A 16,293-nucleotide genomic window follows, 5' to 3' on the forward strand; every position below is an offset into this window, starting at 1 on the left:
ATCATTTCGTTCGTTTTTTCCTTCTTTTTATTAAATATTTGAAATCTCGATGTAATACGCATATATCATACACGCATAACGTATCGTAAGTGTAATATGTGAAAATATGGATGGATTTTCTTTTTACGAATGAACGTCATGATATAATAGTACTCAAATCGTTAATTAGTAGAATAATTAGTAAATTAACGAAATCTCGTATTTTTTCCTCCTTTTTTTATTCAGGGTAGTGAACTTGTACGAGGATCCGGAGACGAAGGTGAGACCAATCAAGGATATATCGTGGTCTCCAAACTACCCTGATCGATTGGCCGTTGCGTACGGGTTTCCGGAATCTGAGCAGCTTTCGGCCGACGTGAGTCCGTACTCCTACGTATGGGACCTCGGTACTGGGTTATTCCTTATGTAATTCGGTGACGAACCGCGTTCAGTCGACGTTATTTGCCATAGCACTTCGATGAGAGGTGGTATTTCATCGATTCGATTCTATGTATGTCCGTTCATACATACGACCAAGTTTTAGATCATTTCGTTGAATTTGAACGTCTCACGATTTTATTGTAAACATTTAGCACACAAATTTGCTATCTCTTCCCGTTCATGAAATATTTTTGTATCATTAAGTAGCCGAGTGTTAATAGGATATTTGAAGACACCATCAGACAAATTGTATTTTATTAGTTATAGTACGTGTGCGTTTTATCCATATATATTTTTTATTATTTAATTTGTACTTTATAATTTGTCCAGCTGGACATTTGGTAAATAATCCATATATGAGTGATTAATTCGGTTAATATGTACAACACACGCACTGAAATTGAACCTTTTAAATTGTTTGTCGTACAATATATTACGATCCAGTTTCTATAAAAACGTATAATCTTCGTCTTATGCAGAGAATCCCAATAAAGCTCTCTACACGTTGAAACCACCCTTCCATTTAACGACACTTAAATTCAATCCTCGCGATCCTGTGATGTTAGTCAGTGGTCTAGTATCTGGCCAAGTGTGTTACTGGGATATTCGAAGCAATGAAAAACCCATGGAAACGTCTCATCCTTACACCAGTCACAGGTATAATAGTTTGATTGAGAATTAATAACGTACACATTTCGTGTATCACCGCTATTTCGTAGTTTTCTTTTTCGGAAAAAGTGCATTTATGTCACTTTTCAAATTAAAGCTTCTTATATAGAATTTTCATAAAATGGAATGAAATCGAAACAAAGTCTTTAAGAAATTATACAAAAAGTTCGACGATATTCCACAAAATCGAGAACCGGGCTAACCGCAGTTTTCTTCTCCCCACAACATAACGGTGCACCGTCATCGAATTTCTGTATTTCTTCAAAATAAAATTACGATTCTTTCTTCTCGTCTGCCGTTCATTCTTAGATATCCAGTGACTCAGACCCTTTGGATCCCTTCCAAGGTTAACACCGACTTCTTCTCTTGTTCTACCGATGGCACAGTTTTATGGTGGGATGCCAGATTTATGAAAAAGCCAACAGAAACTTTAGTGATGGACCTCGAGCAGCCACAAAGAGCAGACATTTACAAAGCGGTCGGTGTCACTGCCCTGCAGTTTGAACAGACGATGAGCAGTAAATTCCTAGCTGGTACCGAGGACGGCATAGTTGTGAATGTAAATAGGAGAACCAGCAATCTCGTGGAAAAATTGGCGATTAGATTCCAATGTTACACGGGACCGGTTATCGCGATCGACCGAAATCCCATTTATACGAAGAATTTCTTAACCATTGGCAACTGGTCGGCCAATATATGGGCAGACGACACGAAGGAAGGAAATTTGCTCTGTACTAGGTACGACCGAAGACAGTAATATTGTACCACTTGATATTTTATACGTTTCTTCGAGATAGAAATTTTTTGTATCTTTACGTGTATAGTGACAAATACATTGATCTGAGCGGTGGTTGCTGGAGTAAAGCCAGATGCTCCGTATTCTTCACCATAAATAAAGAAGGCTTACTGGAAGCGTATGATATATTGGCAGGTATCAAGACACCATTGACTAATATTCACCTGTGTAACGATAGCCTGACAGCGATTAGCTCCCACGAAGAGGATGGATTTCTTGCTGTCGGAAGTAGTAACGGTAATGTATACCTACTGGAGTGTACGGAAGACCTTGCAACGTTCACGAAAGAAGACAAAGCCGCTTTGAGTAGCGTAAGATTCTAGTTATACTGTCAGTTTACTTAAAGACTCTGTTACGCTTTCTTCTCGTTACCTTGTGTCACCTTTTGATAATGATCATTGAAATCATTGAGCTGAGTCTCATTAATTACCAGATGTTCTAATTAAACGGTATTCTTCCTACCGAATCTCGTTGTCTCACACTTCATGAAATTTTACTTTAGTTCGCTCTTGCTCCTTAAAATTTTACAATGAGTTTAACAAGGAAAGGCGGAAATTCCAAGGGCGGTCATCTCGTCAAGTAGACGAGTTCGAAAATATCGGTAACATGGTTTCGTCTTTATTGTAGTATCTGGAAAGGTGTAGTCGATATGAAAAGGCGATTGACAGTCGTTTGAAAGAAATACGCCTGGGTCATCGTGTCTCCAAAGATGTCGGTATACAGGAGTCAAAGGTGAAAAGCAAGAAGAAGGAGAAGGATAGAAAGAAAGAAAAGGTCTCCATGGAGAAAGAAAGACTGGAAGACCGGAAGAAATCGAGAGCCTCGAAACCGAAAGGAAAGTCTAGCGTCAAGATGACCTATCCTGAACACAACAAAGCGCAGATGGAATATTTCGACAAAATAAAACAGGTAAATTAGCATGCTGCGTCGTATATTCTAAATTCTATGTATTTTTCTTTTATCACCGACATTTTCATATTACACGATGAGCAAACGATCAAAAATTCGTCAAGTATCGACAAAAGTAAGTTGATCTGTTTTTCTAAAAAAGATATCCGCGCGATACATGGAACTCGACGAAGCCGACGTGCAAGCAGCGCAGGAAATATTAAAGGAAAGAATAGTAACGAAATACATGGAAATGGAGGTGGAATCCGAGAAAGAAGACGTAAAGAAACAACGATCGATCAAAAGGTTCAAAAGTAGAATAAGGACTGCAAAAAGTATATCGAAGATCGGAGAAAAGGAAGAAGAAGTAGATATTGCGGATGTCGATCTAGATTCGATAAGAATAAAGGACAAAAAGCAACGAGCGAAAAAGATCCTGAGAAATAGTTGTGCGAACCAAGTGTGCAAGCCGGAAATTTGTTGTGCAGATATAGAAGGTAAGACCGTTCTGATCAGAGGTGTGAAAAATTGCTTACACGAAATGCGATTTCTCTAAAATCATACGTTCGTTCCTTTTTTTCTGATCTTCCTATATCGCAATGTTATTCAACACGTATCTATCCAACACGAAGTGATCTGGATCGCGATAAAGAGGATTTAACTTGTCGTGTAATTTGTAAAATCGGAATATATCAAGCGGAAGAAATGTTTTACCAAGTCGGAGAAGAGCTCTAGAGTATAAATTCCGAATGTCAATAACAAGACTCAAATTGTTCTTTGTCTTGGAGAATGGTCATGTTTAGTTATTCTTGGTCGATGTATTTGCGCGTTAGGTTAATTGGAAGTTAGGTTCGAGCATGGACTAATTAACAATAAAAGCATCTGTCGTCGCTTTAAAGGAAAATTAACTAAAAAAGGAGAAACATGTATTCGGCAATAGTAGTCAGCTTTTTCTTCGATTAATTTTAATTTCTGGAAATAATCTCTTGGTAGCTGTTTCGCAATGAGTCGGGAAGCGTAACTGGCGCGCACGAAGGGGTCACTGAAGAGCCAAGAAGAACTACAATTGCCTGGAAGCTACCTGCTCAATAATTTCCAGAGAATTTCATTTCATCGCTCAGCTTTCGGCATAGTAGTGAAATTTTACAAAAGTTTCTTGAGTTGTCGCTACGACTGTACGTCACTTGTAAATTCTACAATCGCGGTACAAGGGGAACTGCAAACAAGGTGTACGCTCTGTCGCGGCCGTATTACGGTACACTTCTAGCGAATTAATTCCGTTCCGTGTTTCCGGTATTTCGCCACTCCCAAGTCTCTCCCTCTCGTCAAGTTTCTCCGTTAGCTACAATTAACTCGGAATAACGCGTCGGAAGCCACTTAAACGATCTGGAAGTTAATAAAAGTAACGGGGTGGACTCGTTGGCCTCCCAGACGGTGCTACGCTGTTGCTGCCGTTGCTGCGGCTCACAGAGTTAAACTCGGTGGTTCCGTTGTATGTGATACTTCGATTGGAAGTAACTACGCGAATAGTCGAAGAAAAATAAACTATTCAGGCTATTTCAGGCTTCTGGGTGTAAGTTGTAAGCTTTCAAAAACGTTACAGGTCTTTGAACGTGTTTTAGTTTTGTCAAAATCGACTGATTCATTGATATCGGCGCGAGATTTTTACTTGCAAAGGCTCTCTCGCACGATTTGACCGATAATATCAATAAAACTTTCAGAGTGAATTTTACAAAGTACGAATCGTATTAAATATAAATTTTTTATACGTGACATTCGATTAATTCCATGTAGCCTTGTTCGAAGGCGCAATTCCTTAATCTTTTCAATTGGTATGTTTCCCACATTCGTTGAAATCTTTAAATCCATGAGATTTAGCAAGGTTTAGCACAAGTACACTATGCATCGTCTTTCTTCTCTGCATTTTTTGTCGATGACAGAAAAATAGCACGACGTCGATAAATCTTGTCTCGCAAGCGCGATTAGCTTAGCATATAGAGGGAAATACTGTCTTATCGCGTGGTGGCGAATGCACTAAGCGTAGAGAAATATTCACAACCGCTGGTGTTCCAGTTAATGGCAGTGTTGGTTCTCGCACGTGCGGGATTTATTTCCATATTGACTATGTACGACGGCCGTGAAAGCAATTTTGGCATTTTTGCCACGTAAAATCTTAAGCACTTGATCTAGTGTTTGATACATCGATTCCTCATTTCGTTTCTGCTATGTGCGTAAATTAAGATATTTTTTACGATTTCGCATTACAATGAACTCACGGCCTAAAGAATACCGTATGGGACAACGGATTTTCTTATTTCTGTTACGTCAATCAGGAATCAATTTGAGGCTATGGAAATGAAATAATATTGCGTGGTCCTCAGAATTACGAAGAACGATTGGGTCTGTGCGACACTAAGCTATGCGACTATAAATTGATGATATTAATTACAGTCCGGATGAAGGATCGCGTGCACGGAATAGTTCGTTCTGGGTCGAAGGAATCTTGATTAGCGTCAACGTACAGTACGTCGATATACATCAATGTACAGTAGGTATAAAATACAAAGCGGTACAAAGAACGGGAATTTGTAATTTAGATTCGTTTAAGGTAATTGATTAATTAGGTTTACGCGAGTATTTGGAGCATTACTTGTTGCGGGTTACACATTGCGTGCTAATCTTCCTAGTTAATGATTAATTATTGAAAAAATGAATTTGTCATTGCAGAGAAACGAAGATCAAAAAGAAGGAAGAAAACGGACAAAGTGGTAGAAGAATCTCCCGAAAAAAGCAGATCGTTCATCATAGATAATAAGTGGTTCAGACGATTAACCGACTATATCGTTCAAATTCCTCAACCTTCGCGCGCGTTCAAGAGAAAAATCTTGGCGCTGAAGAATACTCCGCCGAACGTACTTCGAAAAGAATTGGTTGAAGCCAAGAAGGAAATGCGTGCTTGGCAGGAAACTGCAATCGCAAGAAAGCTCGCCTCTTGGGCCGTCGAGAGGAAACTCGAGAAGGAGCCCAAGAAACTACCCGAAATCAAGCTGGAAACGACGGAAGAGCGTCAGGAGGAAGCTGAGGAACATTTGATCAAAACGGACGAGTCGGTCGTGGAATTTGGGAAAAAAAATGACGCGAAAATCCATCCAAAAAGGAGCTTGCGTAAATTCAAAAAGTTGAAATTGACGGAAGAGGAGATCGAAATGGAAAAGAAGGAGAAACAGATGGAACTGTGGAACTTGTTGAAACAAAAAGTTCAGGAGTACGATGAACAGCATAGCAGGAAGGTGTTTTATCCTCGAATATCTACTGCGTTCGTGAGAATGTATTCTGAAGAGATGCTTGACGAGAAGCCCGGGAAGAGAAAATATTAATCGTTTAAAAATTTCTTTTCACGTCATAGAAGCATCTTGAAAACCAAGAAGAACTGGAAAAAGATTTCTCCTCCAAAGAGCTTTCCCCGGGAATCCATGAGCTAACTGTTTAATTCATCTGTACAAACGGCATTGTGTCGTTAGAATTCAAAGTGACATCTTTGTGGAAAAGGATCAGCCCGAAGCATTTGTCGCTCGTGTTCGAGATATTCCCAGCAGGTTCGGAAAGCAGACAGGAAGGACAAACAACCTCGTCGGAAAGTTTTATCGTGGAAGAAATCCAAGCTGGCTCGATCGAAGAATCTTCCTTCTTTCTTTCAACGGAAGTTCTTTCGACGTTATTACGCATTTGTTGAACGAAACCATAGTGCAAACGATGCGTTCAACGTTTTCAACAGAAACTTTTTTACGCTCGCGTAGACCTGTTCCCGTCGAGATTCATCGGTTTTTTCTTTTCGGTAACCGCATTAAATTCTGCTTAGAAACAGGTGGGTTCGCGTACACGTTTCACGCAAAAGTTACAGGAACGAGAGAGCAGCGAGAAAAAGGGATAAGGCAAAATGGAAGTTCGATAGAGTTTGTCGTTTTTCTCGTCGCTCAGGATCTCCAAGGGCCACACAGTCAGTTTTCCATTTATTGCCTGAGTTTAAGAGAATGTTCTTACAAAGTTAAGCGAACACGACGGACTGGAAAACACGGAAGATAATCCATCTGGAATTTCAACGGATGAATTGACAGACTTATGATGCACAGTTCGAAGAAAGTTTTCAGAATTCTCGTCTCTTTACAAAGGCGATTCTCCTTGTTCATTCGTTCGCTCGTTGTCCTCTTAGAACTTGGAATTTCTCAAGAGTGCACGGGATATAGGGATTTATTAATAACCGACAGATCGAACGAATAAAAACTCGGTTAGACGGCGGTACTATGGAAATCAAGTACAGTCTCCAACTTCTTGCATCTATTTCTTTGAGAAAAAGTATACGTTTTCTGGCAAGTATACTTTGTTCCGGGAGAAACTTGTTTTCTTGCAAATTTGTTACTTCCGAAAGCGCTACATGTTACTGGTTAAATATCGTATCGTGGAAAAATATCTTTTTCATTCGAAAGCATGATCGAATCGAAAGAATCGGATTTCACGAGAAATATTCGAAAGCAGACACATCATGCGAGAAAAAACTATGAAGAGCAAATTGATCTCGTTTAGATGGGGGAGATTAAATTAGAGGGAGAATGCATGAAAAGAGTGATGGTCGAGAGGAGATTTTGGAAGAGAGTCGCGCGTATTTTGACCAGTCATCGAGGTGATAATCTTCTGATTAATTATGCATGTCCAGGCTGACGGTAACGCATCGATGCAAAGTGGCCACGTAATTTGCGGCTTCCGATTCTCCGCGGCCAACGATTCTCGAATCGTCTGTCAGAAAATTGGGACGCTTCGTATTTATTATCGATTAATAATTTTTTCTCCTCGGAGACTCGAGGACTGCGTACTTGAAAAACGAATACACGAGACTTCCGCGTTTTTTTCGATAAATCGGTTACGCTTGCGCTTTACTAATATTTTACTAGCGCTTCAGTAATAGCGCGCTTTTTGATAATATAATATAAGGAATTTATTTTACGAAATTTTATGACATTTGATTATGAATTATTTAGAACTGTAAAAAGTAAGAGAAAGGAATGTAATTAATTTTTTCGTATGTTAGTGAAAACGTATTTTTTAAACTGAGATATTTCACATTTGAAAGAAACGAAGAATAACTAATAAACAGTGATAAGTAACAAGATGTCCTTTTGTTGTTACAACGATCGAATCTATCTTTTCTTCAGCAAGTGTAATTTCCTGACAACTATCTTTCGACAATTTTACTTCCTGAAATTTTGATTCCGACTGTAACGTACCCATGAATGGTCAATGTTTAATAGCAGCGTCCTCCTGAACGCACACATTAATCTAAAAAGTTAGTTCAAAGCCTGTGATTCGATCTGAATTAACCTTTGAGCTAGTGAACACGGGAATTACCAGGCTGATACAATACTTCCAATCGACGGAATGTTGCAGCTATAAAGCTGTTTCGATGGCCGCGGCGGTACCGCGCTGTGTAAACAAGCACGAGGGGAATTCTGGGGGGGGGGGCCAAAACTCGGATACGGATTCCGATCTCTCCGTTCGAATTCCAATTTCGCTGGCTTATCCAGCCGAGTCGAGAAAAAAAGATCCGGCCGAAACAATCAGAATCCTTTTTCTCGCTTCACGGTACGCTCGATTGACGACCAGAGGAAGTCGGCAAACCGGATGTACATATGTACGTGTGCATTAGCTGATGAGAGCAACGGTTTATCAGGCTATCGCGTGCAGGCATCGTGAAGCGCCGGCGACAGAGAGAATGAGGAGGAGAGAAAGAAGTTGATCGAAAAACGACAAACGTTAGAACGCAGAGGCCAAACAACGTTAGGAATTCCTCGGGTCAACGTGAAATATTCGCGGAAACAGTCACGGTAGAGAACTTGTAACAGCAGTAGCGGGGAGATTCGTTTTGTGGCAGCGAGAATCACCTACAACGTGTATGCGATCAAGTAAACTAAAGTAAATGACATATGTTGATAAATAACAATTGGAAGTGAGGAAAATTGTGCAGGTGGTGTTATAAAACGAAAAGATATTTCGTTATTTTGTATGGCTGTGCATGATGCGGATTTCGTTTCGATGTTATGAGCATGGCGAGCCATCGGATTTTCCAGAGGGAAATTTCGGAATCGTCGCTTGTCAAACTCCAAACTAGCACGTACGTATGCTAGGATAATGTTCCGCGTCGATCTGTTCGAGCGGTGTAGATTTGCGTTCCTACGGAACTCGTTTACCATTGGTACTCGTCATACCGGCTTTACAGTACATTGGATTCCTGATACTTGGCAGTATTCTCATAATTATTCGATTTTATCATGATCGAGCCGGCACGCTAATCGGTGCTTTAATTAATAGCGACAGTGCACAGGAACAATCAAAATGGTTGGTTCAAAATGAAACTATAAGTATACTAATTAATTCTCAAATAGGATTTAAGACAAAGAAACAGTCATTGAACTCGAAGAAAAAATGTAAAAACCTGGAAAATAATTTGTTATATGTTCCCTAAACTGTAACATTATTTATACATTACATAGGATTTTAATACAAATTCAGACATTGGTGAAGCAAGTTCATGTGCAAGGTTTCACGAATAATTTCAACTCTTAGAATCTTAGCTTTTTGCTGTCTTCATCTATAGCCATGTATTACTTTCATTAAAAGAATCAGTTAGAATGATGTGTACTAATTTTTACGAATTCTTTGTTTCCGAAATAAATTGGACGTGTGCCTATGGAACATCAAAGTTGCTTGATGTTCGGCCGAAGGCAATTAGAGGCAGCCTTTTGTGACGGTCTGCTCTCATGCAGGAACGCGGCAATTTTCGCTACATTGACGAGGATAAAGCCTGGTCCAAGGGAAACTCTTACGTGATTCGCACAGACGAATTTACGATTAAGCGGAGATCGATAGATAGAAATTACTTTCCGCGTATCACCGCGAAATTTTGATCAAACGCGCGTTCAGCTCGTTTTCCAGAAATTATTATACATTAATCGATGATAGTGAACTGTACGGTAATTTCCCTAATTATAGGCGGAACAGCGACCGATAAATGGGCAAAGCTCTTGCGTAATTTTATATTACGTCGTTTTTGAAATTATCGATACTTAACGAAGTATTATTTACAAAACCGCATTGCCTTTGAACTGTCCATTTCCTTAATTAGTATTTAATCTTTAATAGTGACAGATTTTAAAAAGATCGACAGGATAGTACAAAAATGGCACTCAAAAGCCATAATTAAGAATATTATTAATTTCATGGATAAAATTGTTTATCCGAAACGAGAGACTAGAAAGTTAACGAGTAAAATACAATTTTCGACAATTTCTTCCTTCGGCGACATATTCGAGCGTTAAATTTGAGAGGAAAATCCTTTATCGTGGAGAGCGTGATGCGAATGCAAGGAACACGTGCAAGCAACGAAGCTCAATAATCTGAAACGATCGATTCGTTAAGACAGAATGATTGCATCAGCGGTTCTTGATGAAGTAAGTATTAGCAAAGAATCAAGGAGCCTTGATTGCAATCTTCTGCCGGCGGTCCTCCCTTTTCTCATCGATCGGGTCAGTTTTACAGATTGCTGAGTAGAAGAATCAATGGTTTTATAACTCGGCCGGAAAAATTATTGACAAAAACAAATAGGGTTCATGAATCGTATCGAGCTTTCGTTTTCATCGCTGCAAAGCAACGTTTCGTTTTTTTCGATAGATGGAACCGTTATTCTATCTGAATATGTATATGATCTGAAACTTTAATTTGTATTTAATAAATCTTTGGTTCGCAACTTGAATCGAATATAAGTAGTGTGATTTAATTTGAGAATTATAAGGTATAAAATTGACGGCCCCTACTTCAACGTTATCATCGGTACGTCGAAGGATAATTGAGGTAAAAAACGTCTTAATTACCATGCTACATTGAAATTCGCCAACTGTCTTTGCCATTCCAAATCGACAAAAAGTAGAATCGTTACAATCCAGCATTAATTCGTGAAAGAGAAGTGTTCGTAAAATTCTTCAAAATTAGACAATTTTCAAATTGTAATTGCACGCTTTTAGAGTTATCCACCGATATTTAACCTCGGAACGAAGTTTCTCCGATAAATTGTCTGAGCGCACTTCAGATCAGAGTCGAGATGGTACATGAGCGGTTAAACGATCAACTCGAAGGTCCACAAGATTGTGGCGATATATTCGAGCATAAAGCGGCGTCAAAGCCACGCGTTTGATCCCCGTGAGATAAGTTTGATCGGACTGTTGCCTCGTCCCCGAGTCCTCGCTAAGTTCTGTTTATGCTCGATTCACACGTAAAGAGGATCCTTGGCGCGAGAAAGAGAGAGAACGCCGTTCGGGGGCGTTTGCACGCGTGAATCTTCTCAGTCGAATTCTCGGGTGTTTGTCGAAACAAGGCAAATATCGTTCCGCCTGGAACTTTATTCGCTTGGTGAATTCATGAATCTTTCAGCACTTGCTGCCACTCTTCTCTTTCGACGGTGAACCCAGTCGGCGTAGCGAGCGCCGTTACAGACCCGCGAATTATCGCGTCGCTTTTTGCCACTCTGACGCGCTCTTTCGCCAACAGAGAAAAAGGTTACGGAGCTCTTCTCGACGTATGATTTTTCCGAAGGCTGCGTTTCTTCCGTTAAATCAGGTTAGACGCGTTACAGAATGCTGCTTTTTTTGTTAAGTTAATACAAGCTTGAGAATTTCTTTAATGAAATAAGTAACGTTATTTTGAAACAATTAAATAATCTCGAACATATAATTTCTGAGCCTATTACGCCGATATTGTTTACCGCTTCGAAGAAACGTAAAAATTCTGCCTTTACATTTATGTACACTAAATGATCCCCGTTCATCATCATCATCATCATCATCTGTATCAATAATCATCATCTTTGTATATATATATAAACAACTTTTCTCATAGTATCTTACATATGTAATTGAAACTGAAACAATTTTAAGAGCAAATGTTGCGAAATCGTATCGTAAAATTTTAATTTACGCAGATTTGATCATCCTGTGGGAATGGAGATCAAACGGGTGTACGTGAAAACGCGCGCCCAGTTCGGAAAGCATTGCATGTTCGATGTGCGTGGGCCGCAAATGGATGCCATTATCCATCCAAACCCCACCGATATGAACGACTATATCAAGAGGAGTCACTGTCACGTCGAGGTGCAGCACTCGAAGCAATTGGCATTGCACGAGGTTAGGTCGACGTCATTAAAGAGATTACGGTGCTGGTCGAACTGACTTTGGTTTGATGCATTCAGCGTATTTGCATCTACGTGTGCATCGAGCTGAATCGACGTCACACACGCGAGACCTATACCTTTGTTATTGATCTCGATATAGGATTTCCTTTTTCTTTTGGAAAATGGTAACGCGACGAGCGATGTAACCTGAGCCACGATCTCATTAGTTCTTACCTTGCATGAGATGATTAACGAGCCTCGCTTCAACCGTTTTATTAACAACTTAAACGACGCCTGACATTTTGCTTAGTGTTCCGGAAATTCGGTGAAAAATCAAAATCAATGCTGGGGGTGGAATCTGTTTGTTTTTCACGATTGAATTTGTCAATAGTTTCTGTGCCAATATTGAAAAATGAAATTTTTGGCAATGAATAGGTTAAGTTGTATAAGGTGTTTTAGAAGGAATAGCCCAAAAGGGAATGAAATACTTCTGTGTATAAGAGAGAGAAGGGTAAACAGAAATCGATATCTTGAACCATGAGAATAAAAATATTTTAACGAATTATACCACGGTAAATCCGAAGTGTGAGCTCGATACGTGTTATTATGTCCGTCAGTATCCCGAGTAATTTATTCAATTTCGTTTTCACAGAGCTTAAGAACGAAGTTGAGGTAAAGTTTGACAATGTAACGCGAAAATCTCGCGAACGTTTCGCCTCTGTAAAACAGGTAATTAAATCCGTGGATCGGATATGTTTTGTGTCCGCATTTTATCGGGTTAGACATCTTTATATTCTTTATTTCACAAAAGAACGAAAGCAAGCGTAAAAAGTCCGAAGGAACAAGAGAAATCCAAGGAAGCGCGAAAACTGAAGAATCAATTTTGTTTGTTACTTGGAATGTTACAAGGAAGTTTATATTTATCCCAAAAAGTCTATGCTCGTTCTCTGTTACGATAACAAAAACGGTATCAACTTGTTGAAAGCCTTCAGTCAGATTGAAACGACTCAACGAAGGCGCGCAAATCCACCGAAAACTTTGTTACTTGAGGCATCGAGCATGCAATTTTATCTGAAACTATAGTTTTCCCGACATCTCCAATAACACATATAGACAAGCAGGACACAGTTTTATCAATAGACGTTACATCGATCCAATCACAGGCGAAAAATTTCAACTCGCAATCAGTCATTCTCCTTCTGTGCGTTTTTCAAATTTAAATATGTTTCTCCAAATCTGACTAATCACGATAACGTTCCTTTGAAAAAATTTCATGTGTTTATAATCGGTGGGGAGTAGCACAAGGGTAATCGTTATTCGATCGTGTCGAGCATCGTATTATGCATACTGATTAATCCGCACAAGTGTACGGTTGATAATTTACCTATTAACAAGCATGGAATACTAGGATACGCGTGTAATATCAATTAGAGTGTTGAAACGATTTTTCCGTGAAATCGCTACGTTTGCACGATACATTCGTGAAAAATCGTGAAGATGCCACATAAATTATTCGTTGGTTGGTTGGTTGGGTCGAAAGTATCTCTCGATTTGCCTTAGATTTTCTAGATTTTCTAGATTTTCTTCTCTGGCATAACTTTCGTAAATGTAGGTTCAAACGGACAGTAAAACGACGAAAAAGAGCGGAATGTTTCACTTTGAGGGCGGATGGCCGAAGGATATCAATCCGCGAGACGAGGAAACCACCATGAGGTTTCGACGAAGGATCGAAAAGGATGACAATTGGGCACCGAAGCTACGTTACTTGTTTCAGGTAAATTATTAGTTCACCGAGCACACTAGAAAGTCGGTGGGTTATTAGCCAGTTAACAGGAACTTCTATACTTACGAAAGTGAAAATAAAAACAAATCTTTCAATTTCATCTTATTTATTTGTTGCTGTTTTGCTCTTGAAATTCGTTTATTTGTGAGTCGCTCAAGTGATTTCATTCTCCGAAAGGCGATAAGATTTTCACATTAATTGTCCTAAGTCATCGATTCTTATTAGGATCGTAGAAACGTACAATTTTTACAACTGTATTGGTAATTAAGAGGAAGGTTAAATTAAATTTTCTTGCAGATGATGGAGCACTATGTTCTTCAGAATGGCACGGTGAACATTCACGAGTACTATTTCGATGATATGATACCAAGGTCCTTGGTACAGCCTTTTGGCTTTAGGTGAGTGACGTTAAAATCTTTCAGCTCATTCCACATATCACACGACTTGGTCTTTCACGTAATCAATAACTCTTTGTCGATCAATTTCCTTTGTACTAATTAAAAATCTTTCTAAAATCCTTTCGAAAGCAACTTATTAACTTTCTTAAAGAACCAGAAATTAATCTTCCATATTTTTATTATATGTATTATAATTCTGCAACTAAAGTTTGTTGTAAAGTTACAACTAAAGTACATTTTTTAGACTGTATTTACCAGTATAAAATTCAAGGAGGATTAATGACACAACATTACAAAATTACTTCTTCTCAACCTTTAATTTTAAGTTTACTCCTGGACCGCACGATATTTGCAACAGCTTAGACAAAATCTCGGAAGTTTAATAACGTAGACCAACTTACGAACAAATTTATATTCCTTATAAACTTGATTAACGTATCATTGCGATAGATCATCCCCTTAAATCGATCCCTAGTCGGTGATGATCTCGATTTTTAGTTTTTGGGGGATGCAGGCTTATCTGACACGGTTTGTCATTCGACACGATCGTTGTCGTGCCAGAAATGCAAAGGCGGTGTAATATTTGGAACGATCATTTTCTGGAAATCGCTTTTCAGAACCGTGAACTTGTACAATGATCCAGAGACGTCGAAGAGGCCGGTGACCAATATCTCCTGGTCTCCGGATTCTGGCAGCAGGATAGTGGTATCTTACTGCTTCTTGGACTTTGGGAGGGTGCCAGATTACAGTAAAAAGCTGTACATCTGGCAGGTCGGTAGGTAGAAGAAAAGCTTCACTACGCTTTCCTATCTTAGCCCTCCGGCACCATTTTCGCCGCATTAGGAAGATCGTGGGGCATTTGCATCGCTTTGCATTCCTTAGCATAGGTCGTGTAGATTGTAGACACTCACGATAGGGAAGGAGAAACCGTGACGAGATACGAGCTCTCCCGGATTTCAACCGCTCAGATTCTTGCCTATCCGCCGGTTTTTAACTGCGAGACTAATAGCTTAGACACATAATCTACCGTTGAGTATCGGTCTCTTTGTATCGCGCTATATCGTAACTAAGGATTAATTATATCATTGTATTCGTATAATCTCGATAAAATTGTTTGCAATAGTAAAAAGAATTCTTCGACGCGAGTTGAAAAAAAAAACACAAAATAACATATATGTTCCATTCATAAATATCGTATCCCTCCAGATATACCGATGAAAGAGCGTAACGTGTATGAAAGTCACGCTCCGACGCTTAAATTCAACTAGCTCGGTCGACGCGGCACGCAAAGATTTGTCACGATGCAACTCAAAAGAATTGATGAAAATCACTCGAGATAGCAGCCTTCTCTTTTTTTCTTCCGCATAATCCGGATTATGAAACGCTTCTGTCATTCTACGAACAGACAATCCGAACGAACCTTACATGGGTCTGCAGCCTCCTACACCGTGCGTGTGTTGTGAATTTAATCCCCGAGATCCTTCCGTCCTTGCCAGCGGTCTTATGACAGGCCAAGTCTGTAACTGGGATATCAGGACCGGGAATACGCCTGTACAGTACTCTAATTTGCAATACAGTCACAGGTAAGCGATGAAAAGAGAACGCGTTTCATCTCGTGATACGTCAGACTTTGTTTCATCGGACAAAATTCCGAAGGCTTCTCCTGGACTTTTGGTGTTCGTTCGTCGGTGAATGTTTACTCGAGAGAACGCTTTACTCCGAGTCTTAATATCGAGGAATTTCTATGTCTCCGTTGTTTATCCGTAAACCACCGTAACGCGAGTCCGCAGGATGTTTTTCGTAGGTTTCATTTTGCTTTGTGTCGAATGTGTTTCTAGTGCGAAGGTTCCCTTTATTGAGTTTCGCTTCTGTCTTTATACCGAGCAATATAGAGAATGTTCGCAGAAACGATAGCTTCGGTACCTTAGCTAGTTCAACACGTTTTTAATGCATCTAAGAAAACGAGATTTAAATAGAAATTCGTTTAATCTCTAAATATTATAACGACTAATTTTTCAGGGAATTCGTGAACGCGGTGAAGTGGTTACCATCGAAAAGCAACACGGAATTTTTCTCCACGTCGACCGACGGTTGTGCGATGTGGTGGGACACGCGACATCTGCAACAA

The 16,293-nt window shown here is 39.5% G+C and overlaps 2 protein-coding genes across 5 annotated transcripts in view; one reads left to right on the forward strand and one right to left on the reverse strand.

Moving 5' to 3' along the window:
- The window catches only part of LOC132913419 (furin-like protease 1), a 351,740-nt gene that overhangs the window by 42,426 nt on the left and 293,021 nt on the right, over positions 1-16,293 (reverse strand). The gene's annotated exons all lie outside the window — the stretch shown is intronic.
- Positions 719-6,150, forward strand: LOC132913562 (dynein axonemal intermediate chain 2-like). The gene is made up of 6 exons (XM_060971992.1): positions 719-1,077; positions 1,399-1,827; positions 1,914-2,196; positions 2,513-2,794; positions 2,937-3,270; positions 5,501-6,150. Exons 1-6 carry the CDS (start codon positions 980-982, stop codon positions 6,148-6,150), a joined length of 2,076 nt encoding a protein of 691 aa, XP_060827975.1. The 5' UTR covers positions 719-979.

The sequence above is a fragment of the Bombus pascuorum genome, chromosome 13 (genome assembly GCF_905332965.1).
Source record: "Bombus pascuorum chromosome 13, iyBomPasc1.1, whole genome shotgun sequence".
NCBI classification, from domain to species: domain Eukaryota; kingdom Metazoa; phylum Arthropoda; class Insecta; order Hymenoptera; family Apidae; genus Bombus; species Bombus pascuorum.